This window comes from Lipophrys pholis (genome assembly GCF_963383615.2).
Source record: "Lipophrys pholis genome assembly, chromosome: 9".
In the NCBI taxonomy this organism is placed as follows: domain Eukaryota; kingdom Metazoa; phylum Chordata; class Actinopteri; order Blenniiformes; family Blenniidae; genus Lipophrys; species Lipophrys pholis.
The window spans coordinates 21,620,836-21,636,519 of NC_137639.1; the positions used below are offsets into that span (position 1 = coordinate 21,620,836).

Genomic DNA, 15,684 nt, shown 5'->3' on the forward strand with positions numbered 1-15,684 from the left:
TTTAAAATCTCAGTTTCAAATCAACAACTTCAGCTGAAGATATTTGTCAACAATACACATTTCTTGCGAGGTGTGTAGAGTAATTGCAGTGTAGCTCATCATTTATCATACCTTATGTATAGCATTTAAAGAACCTTGATAAACATTATTATTTATTAGCCGTTTGAAAGTACCACTGCAACATTTCTTTATTGTTGACAGTCCGATAGTGTACATGTGTCAGGTGTACAATAAGATTTGCAAAAACTGAAACATTTTGGGGCATTTGACGTCGAAGAAGAAGATGTAGGAAACATATTTAAGAAAAGAGAATCTGTGGGAGGATGTGGGACTCCCTGTTTACAGCTCTGTCTTACAGTTTCCAGGCAGATACAGACAAACCGCATCAAAGTCTGGAGTGTCACTGAAGTCACATGATCTGCAGAGGAACCACCAAGCACTCCTCTCTTCCACCTACTCGCTTCATCAGCAACTACAGCCTCAGATAAAATCCCCATCAACCCAACTCACACGAACACTTCTGATCACACTCGCACAAAGAGAAAGCCTGACGTTGGGACACCGGTTAAACTGTGGAAAGATTACAACAGCAGAGGAGGCAAATTCATCTCAAACTGAGGCTACATAATGAAGTTGTTGGAGTACTTAAGCGTTGGAATGCTTGCCTGTATTATACCAGGTAACTATAACTTTTCTTTTACTTTTACTAGATCTGAATGAAATGAATTTGAATTAAATATCATGTGCCTCTTCTTCTCCAGGGGCTCAATGTGGGAGAACTGAGGTGCTCGTTGAAGCTGGCTCCCAAGCTGTTCTACCCTGTAAAAACAATGATTTGAGACAAACTAACCCCAACATCCTGTGGACTAAAGACAACTGGTAAAGCAGAACTTGTAGACTTTACAATGTTATGTCCCTTTACATTTCATATTTACCCATCCCGTTAAAACAACACAAAATGTTATACATCTGCATGTTCTTGACATAGTCTACTGTGACACTTTTGTCCTCAGCACTGTTTGGAGAATGGAGCAGAGCGGCCTGCAGTACCGGGGCTCGAGATGGTCAAATAAAGGGAAACAACGCGTCCAGTGCCCCCACTTTCAGTTTGAAAGTGGAGATTACAGTCTGCAAATCAACAGGGTCACAGAGAAGGATGGAGGACTGTACGTCTGCCGTGTGAAGCAGGTTGTTAGATCTGAAATCATGCTCAGAATTATCAGAGGTAAGAAACTTCAGAAGAGACACTAATGATTTGATCATGTGTATTTGCCAAAAAAGTGTATTTTCCCCCCAAAATTGTTTTATTCAAATAATGAAGCTTCCATATCTTTTTTTTGTTTGTTCCTCATAATTTTTGCTCTTGAAATGTATTTTTAAAAAAGTTTCTCAAAATAATAGAACATTTCTGAAGATCAGATGTTGATTTATGTAGACACATTTTTAAGCCATTTTAATTACAATTGACATTCAAAAAAGCTTTCAAGTTTAAATCAGGGTAGAAATGAGTCACAACAACAATGAATTATTCATGATATTGTACATTTTTCACCAGAACACGTCCGTCTGCTGCTTCAACACCATTAAACTGGACAAGAGTTATTTTTTTGTTTAGCTTGGATGTTTGGAGACAGACTTTATGTCCATGTCATGAACCATCTTCTCCCTGCATCCTTCACAGTGTCCATCTCTCCATCGGTGCCCACATCGGGAAAAAACGTTTCAGTGACTTGTGGAGTGACACCGAGGCCTGACAGAGTTTCTGTGCAGTGGATGTTGAACAACAGTCCGTTTGTGCCCCAGCAAGGCAACCACTTAAATGAGGATAAAAGTATTTTGATAGAGAAAGCGACAGTGAGCTCAAGTGGAAATTGGGCTTGTGTTGTGAAACACCATGGCCAAGAGGGGCGGGCTTCGGCCTCTCTGTCTGTGAAAGGTGAGCTTGTGGGCATGAAAGACTTTAAAAATGTTAAGAAATGAAGCCATAGGAGAGTATTTTACGCTTCATTTTTATCTTCTAGGGATCAACCAGCCATTTGAAGACAACACCAAGCTGTACGCTGCAGTGGGGTCTGCAGCCACTCTTCCCTGTGTGTTCTCCTCTGGTTTGACTCCTCTGAAGTCAACATGGGAGAAAGTGAAGCAAGGCTCTCGCCTTACGCCTGCTGAGGTCCATCTTCCTTCTTCTTTGGCTTCGTCTTCACCGCCCACTCAGCTGCCCTGGGACAAATCTGCCACTCTGAATGAAGTTAGCCTTGAACATGAGGGCAGGTACAGATGTGCTGGAACCATAGAAGGACAGAGGTTAACTAGAACAATGCAGCTGGTTGTCGCGAAAAGTAAGTTCATGTGTTTTCAACAAGAAGGAAAGAAAATCTTTGTCATTCTAACTTTTGCGGCTAAAGTAATTTCTCTCCTGGTGTTTCCTCTCAGTTGTCCTGTCACACAAAGAATCCTCTGTGACGCTGACCTGCCAACTGGGCGACACAAGTGAGGTGACCAAGTATGAGTGGGTTCCTGTGATGTACGACCACAACGGCACAGAGTCAGAAGGGCCCGTCCACGAGGGAAAGACCGTGAGCCTGAGCAGAGCGTCAGAGGAGAAGTGGAGCCAGTGGACCTGCCGTTTCTATGGGGGACAAGGCCTTCTTGGAAATGTGACATACCACATTGAACAGACAAGTACGTTACATCCTAAATCAGAATCTGTGCTGGTAGTTCCAAATTCGCACTGCAGAATTCTAACGTTTTTTGGGGGTTTTTTTGCAGGTGGTTTATTTGGACAGGAATCATCAGGCATGCCACGAAACACAGCCGCCATCGTCGGGCTGAGCTTCCTCCTGTTTGCTCTGCTGCTGATTCTGGTTCAGATATACAAAAACCACCAAAGGGTAAAAAGTTCTCGTTGATCAAAAATAATTCAGTTTCATAGCATGAAGATAGATTCTCTATATGAAACGGTTCTCATAGTTTTGATGGAAAGATGTTTTTAATTGTTTCCTGTGTTTTTTTTTCCCACAGAGAAAGAGGATTTTTCAGTACCCAGCGCTGGAGACTATTGTCCATACCGTCTCCAATGAGCGTGAGGAGAGAGAAAGAAATCGAGTGAAAGAGTAAAGTTCAAATACAGTGAAGATATTAAAAAGATTTACAGCACTAAAGTAAAATCTCTTTCTCTCACTTCCTGCAAGATGTTGGGAGAGTTCGTGCTGCACGAGATTTGTAAATATTTTCGCACCTGATGTTGCAGAGATTTTGTGTAAATGTGTAAAGAAAGATGCAATCATGTGTATAATTGTAGATATTTTACATTTCTGTGATTTTGTGTTTTCATGAACTGTACATATTGACCACAAAATGTCCAAGGAATAAAGAGTTTTTTACAGAAATAAATCTGATTTTATTTATTAGTAACATGTGCAAAATAAATTCATTTAAAAGAAACATTATTACTGATATAAATAAAATATACAGCAATAAAAACAGCTATTAGTATATTTACACAAAAGATTGCTCACACCTAATTGTACTTTTCTACAAAAATATATCTTTTTTCACTTACAGTAAAGTAAAATACACTGTGACTGCTCATTTAAATTCAAACACAGAACAGTTTTGGGAGGAATGCAGAAATATTTGTGCAAAGATGTCTGTTTGTTAAAATGTCTTTTTCTTATACAAAAAAAGTTTGCCTATGAAATGCACATTCACGCACTCATTTCTAAGTCAAAATAATGCAACCGACGTCAGATGGCCGACGGGCACGTCAACTCTGTTGCTGCTGATCGACTCTGTTAGTGCTGAGCTACACCTCACTACACTCGTCATGATGCTCTGAAATGTCGTTGAGACCCCGAGAGGCCAAAGATCGATTGATTCCTTCAAGAAGACCCTCCTCTCCGGGCTGCAGGTAATCCATGACTTCGTCGTCGTCAAAGCACCAGCCGGACCAGTCTACGTTTACCCCATCCAAGGCCACACTGGAAGAGGGAGAGGGTGAAACACAAGGTCAAAGGTGCTGAGATTGCTGCATTGTTATGCTGCAAACATCCACACATGTTCAGGATGACTTCTCACGAAGATGAAACTGTCAGGGAGAATGATGCACTGAGCTATCACATATAGATATTTTTTAATCAAATGATCAAAAAAGTAAATATAGTCTTGAAATTACATTATTTACAGAGATAAATAAGTTGTTTACTAGGAATGTATGTTGCTCCAGCAGAGGTTAAAGCCTTATTTGTCATTAAAAGCTCTGGTTCTGGCTTCATGCCAGCTCGCTTGTCAGATTGTCAAACAAAATATGTTAAATCTAACCTCCCAAATATCACAAAGACATTGGATCCAACAGTGCAGACAAGTTTTATTGATTTAATGTTGAGTTGGCCAATGGTTTCACTTTTCATTACTTTTTCTGGTGAAAGAGAATCTTCAGGAAAATCTGAAGAACTGGAACTTTATTGAGTATATTATAGTCGCCCGCTAATATGTAATGTAGAGCAGAAATATTCAAGTAAGGTAATGGCTCAACAGAATAATGCTGAGTTTAGAAATACAGTCATTTATAGTGATTCAAAAGAAAAGGGGGTGGAAACCCCCCCCAATATTTGAGATCATAATCATAAAATATGATGAGATCATTTTGGGGCAAATTTTTCCAAATATAAAATTGCTTTCAGTGTTTTGATTAGGCTCTGATTCTATTTAAAGATTTGTGGTTAAAAACACAAAACCTCTGTAATTTTAAGTTTCCGTTCTCACAGAAGAATTGAATAGTAAGCATCCTCCTTCAAAGTGAAAACTCATTTCAGTAAAGTTCAAACAGTTCCACTTCCATGTTGAGGAGAATGCGAGTGCGTGCAAACATGCATATGTGATATTGCAGTGTTATGGGAAGTTAAAAAAAACCCCAATGTGTTGATTTTATCTGTTGTTTAATATCGGTACCACAGGCTGAAACTGATCCTTTAGAGAAAATATGAAATGTCCTGTGCTCATGACATTGTTGTGTAGAAGATATAATGAAAAAGTATTTTTGCAGAATATGCCCCGAAATAACTGCCAAATAATAGTAATCAAAATGTACAGGAACAGCAAATGTGTACAGAACTTCAGTCAATGGAAAAATCTGATGTTGCTCACAAAACTCTAACTTTAATGACTGCTGGTTAGGCTCATTAGGCAGGATGTAACACTGTCACCTTGGCCCAGAGTTAGCGCCAAACTCAAAGGGACTATCACCTCGGGTTCCATCATCTGAATCATAAGAATTTTTTTTTGACAAACTATAAAAACTCACCGTGTATATTCATTAATGGCTGAGTGGACTTGTGTTTTTGAGTGACCTTGTTCGGATGACACCCAATTCTTAATTAATTTTTCAACTCTTAATAATAGTTAAGTTATCTGTCAAAATGGAGCCAATTCAGTATCTGGACTTGCACCATTTCGTCAAACTATGAAAGCGTTGTGGTACTGACCTGTTCCTCATGTTGTCGTCGTCCCCGTCCACCAGCTGCTCCCTCCATCCTTTACTCACGGTGCGGGCTCTGCTTCTCACCAGCGGCAGTTCCTCCTCCCAATCCATTTCTCTGTCCCCAGTGCTGGGTGGAGGTGAAGGTGTGGTGGAAACTGAGGGTGAGGGAGGAGGGTACCTAAACCTCATATTTGGTGTTGTTGTATGCATATCTCTTTGGGAGACATTTATGTCCCTCTTTCTTTCTTTAGCTCTTTCTAAGAGATCCATGAGTGGTGACAGGCGTTCTTCTGCTTTATGTACTGAGATGAGGGAGTTTGCACGCATACTGATTGCGTACAGATGAGGTTCAAGTCCTGGTTCAATGACAATTTGGGGATTGGAGGCACTCCTTTGAGTTTTCAATTTGGGCTTTTCATGGCGAGTGCTCAAATCAGGAAGCTCAGATTCAGATAAGATTTGACCGTCTGCATTTTCATCCTGCAAATTCCAAAACTTTTCTTTGTGTGACTTCATGGAGCTCAGTTTGAGCACCCGGTGTGAATTTGAGCTACTGCCAGAAGGAAGAGAGTTTCCTGGAAAACTAAGAAGGCTCTCCGAGTCAGAGTTAGAACCAGAGTTTGGAGAAGCGTCAGCCAGTGTCGAGCCTTGCAAGAGGTGTTTCAGTGCTGGAACAGAGGAGCTCTGATTCGTGCTGATCGGCCTCCTCCTCCGTAAACCAGGCGACTTTAAATTTCTTGCGAAGCTCCGAATATCTGGAGACGTCTCTGTGTCTGCAGACTGACTGCTGCTTGAATATCTGCGAGTGTCCAGGTCTCTCGGACGGTAGTTAGGGTCTGTTGGCAGCGTTAACAGACCATTGCTGGGAGTCGCTGGCTGGCTGTGGAGTTGTAAAGAGCTTTCTTCATCAGTCGGGTAGTCAACATCTGGTAGTCCACCAATGAAAAGAATTGGGGATCGAGTTGTGTTGACTCTGACTGGCTTTGCAGCCTGAGTGAAAACATCCAGATTGTCCATGGATTTTGACCTATGGTCATTTGTCAGTAGAGTTTCCACCATCTTGGATTTGTCCTCCTTCATGTGGTTGACACCTTGATATCCCTTCAGTTCTATCCACTCATACTCTGAGTTTTGTTGCTGCTTGGCTGCAGTCCTCCTGTGCGGTAATCTCGGGGTATGAATGATATGATGAGAGCGCAATCGATATGGTGAATGGTTGTTATTAGCCGCCTCATTTGGAGACTGATATGCTGCTGCTTCTCTGGATGAGCTCTCTGAGCGAGAGGTGATATATCCTTCTGTAATTTCCGCTGCAAACGATTCCCTTTTCGGAAGTGGAACAACTTCATCTTCTGGCTCTGTGTCCTCGGTCTTGTCTTCTGTAACAGGTTTGGCTTCTAGATTATGTAGTCTTAAATTCTCCAGTCTGTTGTTTTCTGTCTGTCTCAGGTTGCTCAGCGTTTCCTGACAAAGGGACACAATGATTAAAACAATTTCCAATAATACATACATTTGTTGTTTGTTATTATGTTTCTCAAAACAGATGAGTGAAAAAGTGATTGTAAACTTCCCGAATCACTTCACCGTGTATAATAATCATAATGATAATGCTTGTATTAGTTGTATGTATTCATGCTTGGATTGTCAGAGCAGAAAGGGAACACCCTGAGCAGGAATGGGCACATGCTTAGGAAAGATTGCTAATGGCAGTTTAATTATAGCTGTGTGACAGAAAGAGGAGTTGTCCATAAACCTCAAGTCAGTTTGTGTTAATTTGAAAACACAGACTCACATCGTTTATGATAATGAAGCAATGAAAGAGTCTACATCACGTATGATCAAGTAGTGATTGATTGGCTTCTTGCAAAACAAGTTTGTGTGTTGAACAAAAACATTTCAAAAAAAAAAAAAAAAAAGTAATATTATAAGGGTGGAACAGCACTAGCTGGCATGGTTCCTCCAGTGTAAAATGAGTATACATGTATGTGTGTGGTTTCCCTGATTTCCCAGACTTCCTCAATCAATCCAAAATCATGTTTCTTATGACAACTAACTAGAAACTGTCGTTTCACACTGTTGTTGTGTTTCTGTGTGTTTGGTAAGTATATCCACTTCTGTATGAAACCTTGGCCACATTACACACTGTATGTGATACAGTATATGGGTGTGAATGCCTGTTTATGCTTGTAATAAGTAGCATCCATCTTATTTTCTTTTAGAATTTCACTTTGATTTACATCTTACTGTGTACTAAATTGTTCCACATTGGTAAAGCTCGACTGATTGATAGATGAAGGCTTAGAGGATCTCAACAGTCAGCAGGGACCTCAATTAATCACACAGAAGTTATCGAGATATCTCAGTTTGAAACACAGACTCATAAAACGCTGAATCAGATAATGAAAATTTCAAAAGTGTTGTCTTGTGAGTGTGTTTTTACCTTTGCCTTGTGGATAGTGGAAACCCACGTGGAGCAGCTCTCGGAGGTGCTGGCTGTAAAAATAAGGGCGTTCATGGCACTCTGCAACTCGCCAACCTCCACGAGAACAAATGAATCTAAGAGAAGCGGAAAGATAAACTTATACTTTGCTTTCACACGGGATCCAAACATGCTCCGTCTTCATGAAAGAGCAACTCACAGCCATCTTTCAATGCAAAGCAGAATGTTCTGTCGAGGGCCAGGGGAGGCCGGACCACCTTCAATCGCTCCCCCTTCTTCTGGACTTTGGTCATGAGAAGTACATCCGAGAAGAGTAGAGCCACCACCTCCAGCTACATCATGATACGGACAAGAGACACAGACATAAGAAAGGGACAACTATAATGAAAAGCATGTTGTCAAGATAGAGATTTAAATGTGCGGTCACTGAGTGCTATACTCACCTTACTGTCTTTTCTGCCGCGGACCTTCAGGGCCTCCTCCAGCAGCAGCTTACGAATGACTTTGGGTCCCACGCCTCTGATGGGGCACGTTAGGTCAAACTGGCAGATCTCTCGGACATGCTGTTAAGGAATTATTTTTATTCAGAATTATTATATCTGTTCAATATATACATATATATCTGTTATTATCAGGCAGTGTGTGTTGTGGTATTGACAAGCTACCTTTCCTGCTCTAATATAGGGAAGTTCTTGCATTTATCAGTGTTTTGTCTAATAAAGACTAAAGTGGCATTTTGATGATAAAACAGCACTTGGTTTGTGGGAGTCTGCTGCCTAATGTTAACATTAAATCACAATACTCACTTATAACATTCAATAATGTAAAATAGGCCAATAACATGATAAGTTGGGCCTTTTTAAATGTAATAAAGACAATAATGTAATAAGTTGCCTGTAGGATATTTGAACCATTACCGTAATAATGTTTTGTGCCAATCATCTAATAAGTTCTTCCATTAAGGAGTAGCATTTTCTTTAATCCTTTCAACATCTAACAACTGCAGCCAATAATACAAATATTTATTAAAAATAAGTATGGAGGAGGGCAATACTATTTTATTATTGATAAGTTATTACTTTATTAGCTATTATTACATTATTTGCTGCTATACTCTCAAATACATTGATGTTATTCTCCTTGTTTATTAGAGTTCATGTTTTCCACAACATCTTTTACAAGACTTAATGGCTCAATAAATAAACACTGTAAATATCATCAAAAGTGTTTTCTACAATCAAAATAACTCAGTATGACACATTGTGTGGTTAAAACAGGTTTGACACACAAACCTTATTAAGCGCTTTGTGGTATTGTACAAAATGGGCTCTCGGCTGTGAACTGTTGAAGTTTCACTTTGTAAATTGATAAAATGGTTAAGAAAAAGGGAAACACAATAAATAAAAACAAAGAGACAGAGCCACTACATCGAGAGCCAGATTAGCCATGAAAAGACACAATAACACATCAAAGTGGGGCAAAGCAGTCATAATGATGCCTTTTACCTTGTCGATTTCTTCATTTATTCCCTCCACCTCGTAGCCCTCCACCCTTTGAGCCGAGATGGAGAGAGCCAGCTCTTCATCTTTCAGCCGCAGGTAGTCATTGATACTCTCCAAAAAATTATTTACAGTGGACAACTGGGCATAAATGACGAAAGAGAAGATGAGCGTGAGACAGTGTGAGACAGTGGGATATTGTATGATTAGGCCACAAATAGTTTGCACCGACTAAAATTGTTAATACTCAATCCGCACCATGCCTCTGAGTGTCTGTTGGACCTGGGGGTCCTGGGTGTTCTTGAGCACAGCTTTGAGCAGCAGGGGATACTTTGTGATCCTCAGATGAGGTTTGGCCTGCATGTCTCCGAGACGCATCCGCTGACACTGAGGGTGAGTCTCCACCCACTGGACAGGAAAGAAACAAACCTAATTAATAACCAACCTGTTATAAATCAGTGTCTCTCTCGGTCAAATTTACTGATAACACAGTGCATACCATTGCGATGAAATAAACCATCAGTTGCATATCAACTGTTACAAGTGTGTGTGTGTGTGTGTGTGTGTTGTCACCACATGTTTGATGTGGTACAAGGTTTACCCATGATGTCCTTTCACTGAGCACCGTTGCAGAAAAATCAATATATGGTAGAAATGGTAACCTTTGAAAAATATAATCAATGCTGTCACAGTGAAAACTAAAAGTACGAGAACAAAAAAGTCTGGCATGGTTTTTTTATGGCCTTTAAACATTCACGGTGCATTCCCTTTTAAAATGTATTTAAATCAAAGCGGATCTATTTTAAATTATCACAATTGTGTTGTTTGGTTTTGTGTGATTTCAGCTTTCCAAATGAATGTGAAGCAAACCAGAAATCAAATAATTGTGATAGCTGAATACTTTAGATAAGCGGTTGGTGCGATAAGAAGTTTGATCATCTCCCACAAAGTTCTAAAAACATCTCAGAATGCACTGTGCCCCCGTTATTAACTGCACTTTTAGTCAGTGTGCACCATAATATACAGCCAGGTAATGTGTTAATGCTGGAGACCATTTCAGAGCATGTAAATGCATCCTTTATGGGCGTTATTGCAGTTGCACTGTACCTGGACAAAAGTGAGGAAATGTGGGTTGGTCTCCATCTGGCTGCGAGAGAATTCCAGATTATTCTTCTCTTCCCAGCAGTAGTGCTTATAGGAGGAGAAACGCTCATGGAACTGAGAACAAAAAGGAGAGTATGATGGAAAACAATCAGAACAAGGCACAAGCATCAGAAGGATGTATTTAGAGGTAAACTAAATCTAAATATTGCGTTGGGAAGTGAAAACTAGAACCAAATAGGATTGAGATATTTAGAAATTTTGATTCGAAAGAATTCACATAACTTACATTAAATTTAACTTGTACATATGCTAGTGTGTAGTTTTATGAGTGAATCCCATCTTATAATTTTACCTGCAGGCAGCCAGCTTCTAACCTCATGGGGTCAAAGGGTTTGCCCGTTTTCCGGACTTCATGTAACATGGGGTAAATCACTTCCTGCCAGAACAACTGGTGTGCAAATAGGACTGAGGGCAGGTTGGAGAAAACCAGTGCAGGGGCCATCTGTTACAGAAAACACATAATTAGTCATTTAAAGAAAAAAAAACAAAAAAAAAAAAAACTTCAAAACCTCTGCTTTGAGGCAATTTTCCGACTACTCAGGGGAAACCAGTTCTTGTCGCGCATGTTCCATTTGCACTTGAGCGTTTCAATGTCTCAATATGAGCGGATGCTCTTGTTGTGTCATTATCTATCTATGTCAGTGGTATGCAAAGTAGTGGAAATGAGAGCTGCAGGGCTGACTGAAGCGCTGTGTGTTACAAGACTGACTGAGGGGCCGTGTGTTCAGGTGCTGAAGACTGACCTCCAGTAGATGTCCGCGCTGCCGCAGGTAGACAAGAGCTGCAATAACCAGCTGTGAGAGGGAGACACATCTGTTACACATCCTGCAGAAAATCTAAGCTCATGTGTCAAAGCAGTTTTCTTTTGACATCTTACATTTTTGATTATCAAAAGCTTGTTGATGTAGATGAGTTCAGTACTGACAAACTCCCACAGCGCCTCCTGTTGGTGTTTCTGCATCCTAGCCATTGTCTGCCGATGAAATCAAGACAGGAGGCAAAGAAGAAGAGAGAATGAGAGATCCTATTCAAATGTGTGAGTTGTACATATGAAGCAGGAAATGTGAAGCAAAAGGGCCCACTTATTTAAAAAAAAAAAAAAAAAAAAAGTCAACAGCATCAGTTCCTGTCAATACTTTCCAACTTCCTGAAATTTTGAATGCTAGGCCGAGTTGTTCCTAAATTGTTAAACTGTCAATTGAAAAGTTTTATATCTTGCAGAAGGTGAAATATCTCCCTTTCTTTCGATATCTGCTAAAACATGCAGAGCCCTCACCGAATGAGACTGCACTATGTCTGTCCAGTTGTTCTCCAGCGTGGTTCCCTGACTCTCCTCCATCCACCTCCAGCTCAGGTCGGCCGGCACAGTGAAGGCCTCCAGGTCCTGCTTCAGCCCATCCAGTTGACCTCGCTCCTGCCACATTGTCAAATGAGAAAAAGAAAGGAGGAACACAGAAGGAAATGTAGAAATCCAGGAACAGCTCATGTTGTTACGAATCAGCGGGCCTGATCCATTGTTGTGAATGTTTGTCGTTACATTTAGAAATATGCACAAAGAGCGAGATAAGCAGAGCTGCTGTTGATTTAAGTGTAAAAGTGGGCGGACACGAATGGAGCAAGCCCATATCTGTCTCTACATCAGGAAGCAGTTTGATATTTGACAGACGACAGAATACCTCAAGCGTCTTGTCAGACACTCCGTGACTGAACAGGACTTGTCTCAGTGCCACTCGGGGTTTTCCGCCTGCAGAGGAGCTTTTACTGAGAGTTGCAAAGTCAGTCACCACCTTCTCCTTCGTCCGCCTCTGTTGGTGGTGAAAAAACAATTAGATATATGTGCAAAGTGTTTAATCTAATATGTTTGTTGTAGTGACGTTGGAGTGGAGGGGGTCTTTTCTTGTCCTGGACAACTGCAACCCTGCATGTTCTGTACTTGTTCGTGCTTCCACACAGCTAATGGGTGTCTGTCAGGGTTTCTGTGGAGCTTCAAGATGAGACAATCAATAAATTCAAATGTATTGGAGTCATGAAGGCATTATTATGCAGTGCTGGGGACCTGCAAGATAAGGAATGTGCACATCTGCACTATTTTCACAATGATGTTACCAACTGAGAAATGAGACATATACGCATCCTGATGATAGTCATCAATCCACTGTTTGTGCTCTGCAGGTATTAAAAAAATGCTGAACTTAACTTAAAGCAGTAAAATCAGAACACCAATATGCAAATAATAGCACAATTATTGCATTCAATATATTTCTTAAAAGTACACTGTCCTTAGCAAATGCAGGCTACTTGGGCCATTTACTTTATTGATATCATATCAGTGTTTTACATGCTTAATAACACATAGTTATGTTTCCATGGTTATATGAGAATAATGTTAACTCAGTAAATTACAATTCAATGTTCAATCTGCAAATGTTACCATTTCATAACCTCATTTCTGATCCATCAAAGTCATTTTCCAGTATCCTGAACATATTTTGGGATATTTTCCAATGTTCTGGTTGTTTGTTTTAAAATATTATTATGATCAGGAAATGCAGTTTTAAAAATTCTTTAAAGAGATTTGCGAAAGAAAAAAATTGTGTTTGAAAGCAGAGATGAAATAGGTGTCTAATAAATCTAGTTAGGTGAAAAGAATGTTTCACGGTGGGGTGAGGCAAAGTTTTAACATAAAGCAGTCTGCAATGCAAAACCATTAGTGAAATACATTTAACAACAATAAATGAGTGAACGTGTTGAAGCTTTTCCTCTCACAGTGTAGTTCCACTTGCCTGATAACCCAGCGTGCTGTACTTCTGCTTGTCTTCTGACCCCCTGTGGTGATGGTTTATCTCTGCAGCTGCTGTCAGGTCAACATCTGGCTCCACCTCCACGAGTGAATCATTTGCCCCTCCATTGTTTACATGTGGTGCCTTAGCAGTAAGGCTGAGGGAAAAGCACACAAAGATACTCTTTATCAAAAGAAGGCATGTGGAGGCATTTAGAGAGTCATTCATTACAACCAAATGCTTTAAAAGAAAATAATATAAGGTAAAAGACAGAGTTTAGGTAGATTGTTTAATTTGCTATAAACTAAAAGTGTTTGCTTTCTAAACATTTTTAAAGATCAAGGGTTTACCAAAAAGAGAAAAAAATATAATACTAATTATTCTTATGAACTGTTAAAAACAAAAGACTAATATAACTGCTGCATGCTTCATGTCTATTGGTTCAATTGTAAATTACAGAAAAGGACTTTCCTTACTTTGTCATGATTTTCATTTGTTTTTTTATTTTGTTATTTATGTAATTAATGTATTGTTTATAACTAGAAGTATATTAACCATTTAATATCTACCTGTATCCCCAATAGTGATATGAACCATCAAGGACTGTTTATAGTCAAATGCTGGATTTAATGTACAAAACTTAACTAGAAATACATACAAAACTACATCAGCATTGATAAAATACGAGTAACATAAATGTCATTGCATGATTCATGTTGACATGAGTTTTTAATAGTTCTAACTTGTTCCAGCTAGAAGCCCTGAGATGTATGGCAATAGTGACATCTTCTGGAATTTCTGATATTTTATACACTCGTCACGACACACCAGAGGAACAACAACAATCCAATGAGGTAAAATTTTAAAAAGTAGAAATAAATATATTGTTTTCTTTTGCCCAGGTGGGAATAAGCAAAGTTGCCTACTTTATGCCTGTATATGTAAAACAGAATTATTTGAAAACAACCGAAAGGCAAATGAGAAAAGAAAAGTAAACAACGTAATGAATTTAAGAGAGAGCTTTAAAAACTCTCTGTCAGTAAGAGATTAACAGTTTCTAGGATGTGTGGACAACAAAAAGCTTCAGACGCCTTACATTTGCCTTAGTGGACCCTTGTTCTCTCCCGCGACTCTCATATTGACATAGTGAATTCCAGACGTGAGCCGGATAACCAGACATAAACACCAATAGAACAAGACACCGACAGTTTCACATGGCTCCAGCTCCAGTGGCACAGCGTCGCACTGCTGTACTGTCACTATAAGACTCATCTGACAGTTTTTACAACTTGCAGCATGTCCTGCTGGAGCTTTGAGTTACAGTGAAGAATTTATCTAAATTCTCAGGAAGCTTGTTGACACAGTTTCCCAATGTGGTCAAAAGCCACCTGTCATTTTTATAGATATTTATAAATACTGAGATCAGGGCTGCAGCTTAAAATACTGCAAATAGAGTGCATTTAGATATAGGGCTGGGAAAAAACGATATTTTTGGAGTTTTAGAAGATATTACAAAAGCAAAGACTCACAAATAGACAGGTACGCTTCACATGTCTGCGCCTTATGTATTTATCTCATTGTCAAACATCAAAGGATTGACGCAGTGTCACTCCTGCTTACTGTATCTATTTAGTAACACACTGATTGTTTCTGAAGTGTAATCATACTTAAGTTGGAGCACTTTGACACATTTGAAAAGTGATAATGACTCAATAAATAATTGTACATCCTGGTGCTTTAATAGCAGCAGTGAATCAACAAATCAAACGGCCCACCAGAGGCGATGAATCTGTGGAGGAGCTTTAACATCATGACTTACTGCAGTGATAACAAGAACCAAAAGCACTCCTCTCAAGCCCGATGCTATCCTGTATGTTTCCCAATGACCAGCTGATCTCTGAATGGATAAAATTATAGACTTTACCTGGGCTTGGTTGAATCCATTTTGCCTCACACCGTCATCTTTGGTTTCTGCGAGCTTTCTCCTCCTCTTTCTTTTTTGGCCCTGATCAGTCCCTCCCTCTCTTCCTTTCACCTGCACCTGCGCCCTCGGCAACTGGTTCAACGGGATCGACTGGATTCTGCAGCCAACAAATCAGTGCAGAGAGACGGTTAATGTGTCGCAGTGGAAAGTGCTTCTGTGGAGCAGAGGTGGTGACTGATCCCTTTGAGGATGATCTATTGTTGTTTCTTGTCAATCAGGAGCATTGATCGCCCCCAAATAAGCAGAAAGAAATCATTTTAGGAGGGGAGGAGTGGTTGACGGTGTCCTAACACAGCTGTTTTTTTTTATCTATTAGAAGAAAAGGATGTGAGCGCAGC

At 39.9% G+C, this 15,684-nt stretch overlaps 2 protein-coding genes across 4 annotated transcripts; one reads left to right on the forward strand and one right to left on the reverse strand.

The window, feature by feature from the left end:
- Positions 1–411: 411 nt before the first annotated feature.
- Positions 412–3,386, forward strand: lag3 (lymphocyte activating 3). Its single transcript, XM_080470790.1, has 8 exons — positions 412–679; positions 762–879; positions 1,014–1,225; positions 1,682–1,936; positions 2,022–2,339; positions 2,434–2,682; positions 2,770–2,891; positions 3,022–3,386. The coding sequence occupies exons 1-8, from the start codon at positions 628–630 to the stop codon at positions 3,115–3,117; spliced, it is 1,422 nt and encodes a 473-aa protein (XP_080326916.1). The 5' UTR covers positions 412–627; the 3' UTR covers positions 3,118–3,386.
- plekhg6 (pleckstrin homology domain containing, family G (with RhoGef domain) member 6) lies at positions 3,371–15,337 on the reverse strand. 3 transcript variants are annotated; one of them, XM_080470787.1, is made up of 15 exons: positions 15,287–15,337; positions 13,366–13,519; positions 12,259–12,387; positions 11,859–11,996; positions 11,460–11,555; positions 11,326–11,376; positions 10,875–11,024; positions 10,526–10,636; positions 9,677–9,826; positions 9,425–9,559; positions 8,363–8,482; positions 8,119–8,251; positions 7,920–8,035; positions 5,484–6,943; positions 3,371–3,980 (listed from the first exon to the last, which is right to left on the reverse strand). In XM_080470787.1, exons 1-15 carry the CDS (start codon positions 15,304–15,306, stop codon positions 3,806–3,808), a joined length of 3,138 nt encoding a protein of 1,045 aa, XP_080326913.1. In that variant the 5' UTR covers positions 15,307–15,337; the 3' UTR covers positions 3,371–3,805. The 3 variants fall into 3 exon arrangements, with proteins under 3 accessions (XP_080326913.1, XP_080326914.1, XP_080326915.1); XM_080470788.1 differs by having other exon boundaries at positions 12,259–12,566; positions 15,287–15,335; XM_080470789.1 differs by lacking the exon at positions 15,287–15,337 and adding an exon at positions 15,182–15,265.
- Positions 15,338–15,684: the final 347 nt, after the last annotated feature.

Excerpts from the sequence above, each read along its gene's own strand:
- lag3 (XM_080470790.1), top strand. The coding sequence starts at position 628 with ATGAAGTTGTTGGAGTACTTAAGCGTTGGAATGCTTGCCTGTATTATA. Across the intron at positions 1,226-1,681 it reads CATGCTCAGAATTATCAGAG|TGTCCATCTCTCCATCGGTG; the intron begins GTAAGAAACTTC and ends CATCCTTCACAG. Across the intron at positions 2,892-3,021 it reads TATACAAAAACCACCAAAGG|AGAAAGAGGATTTTTCAGTA; the intron begins GTAAAAAGTTCT and ends TTTTTCCCACAG.
- plekhg6 (XM_080470787.1), bottom strand. The coding sequence starts at position 15,306 with ATGGATTCAACCAAGCCCAG. Across the intron at positions 11,025-11,325 it reads AGCGCGGACATCTACTGGAG|ATGGCCCCTGCACTGGTTTT; the intron begins GTCAGTCTTCAG and ends TTTCTGTAACAG. Across the intron at positions 3,981-5,483 it reads GACGACAACATGAGGAACAG|TGTGGCCTTGGATGGGGTAA; the intron begins GTCAGTACCACA and ends TCCCTCTTCCAG.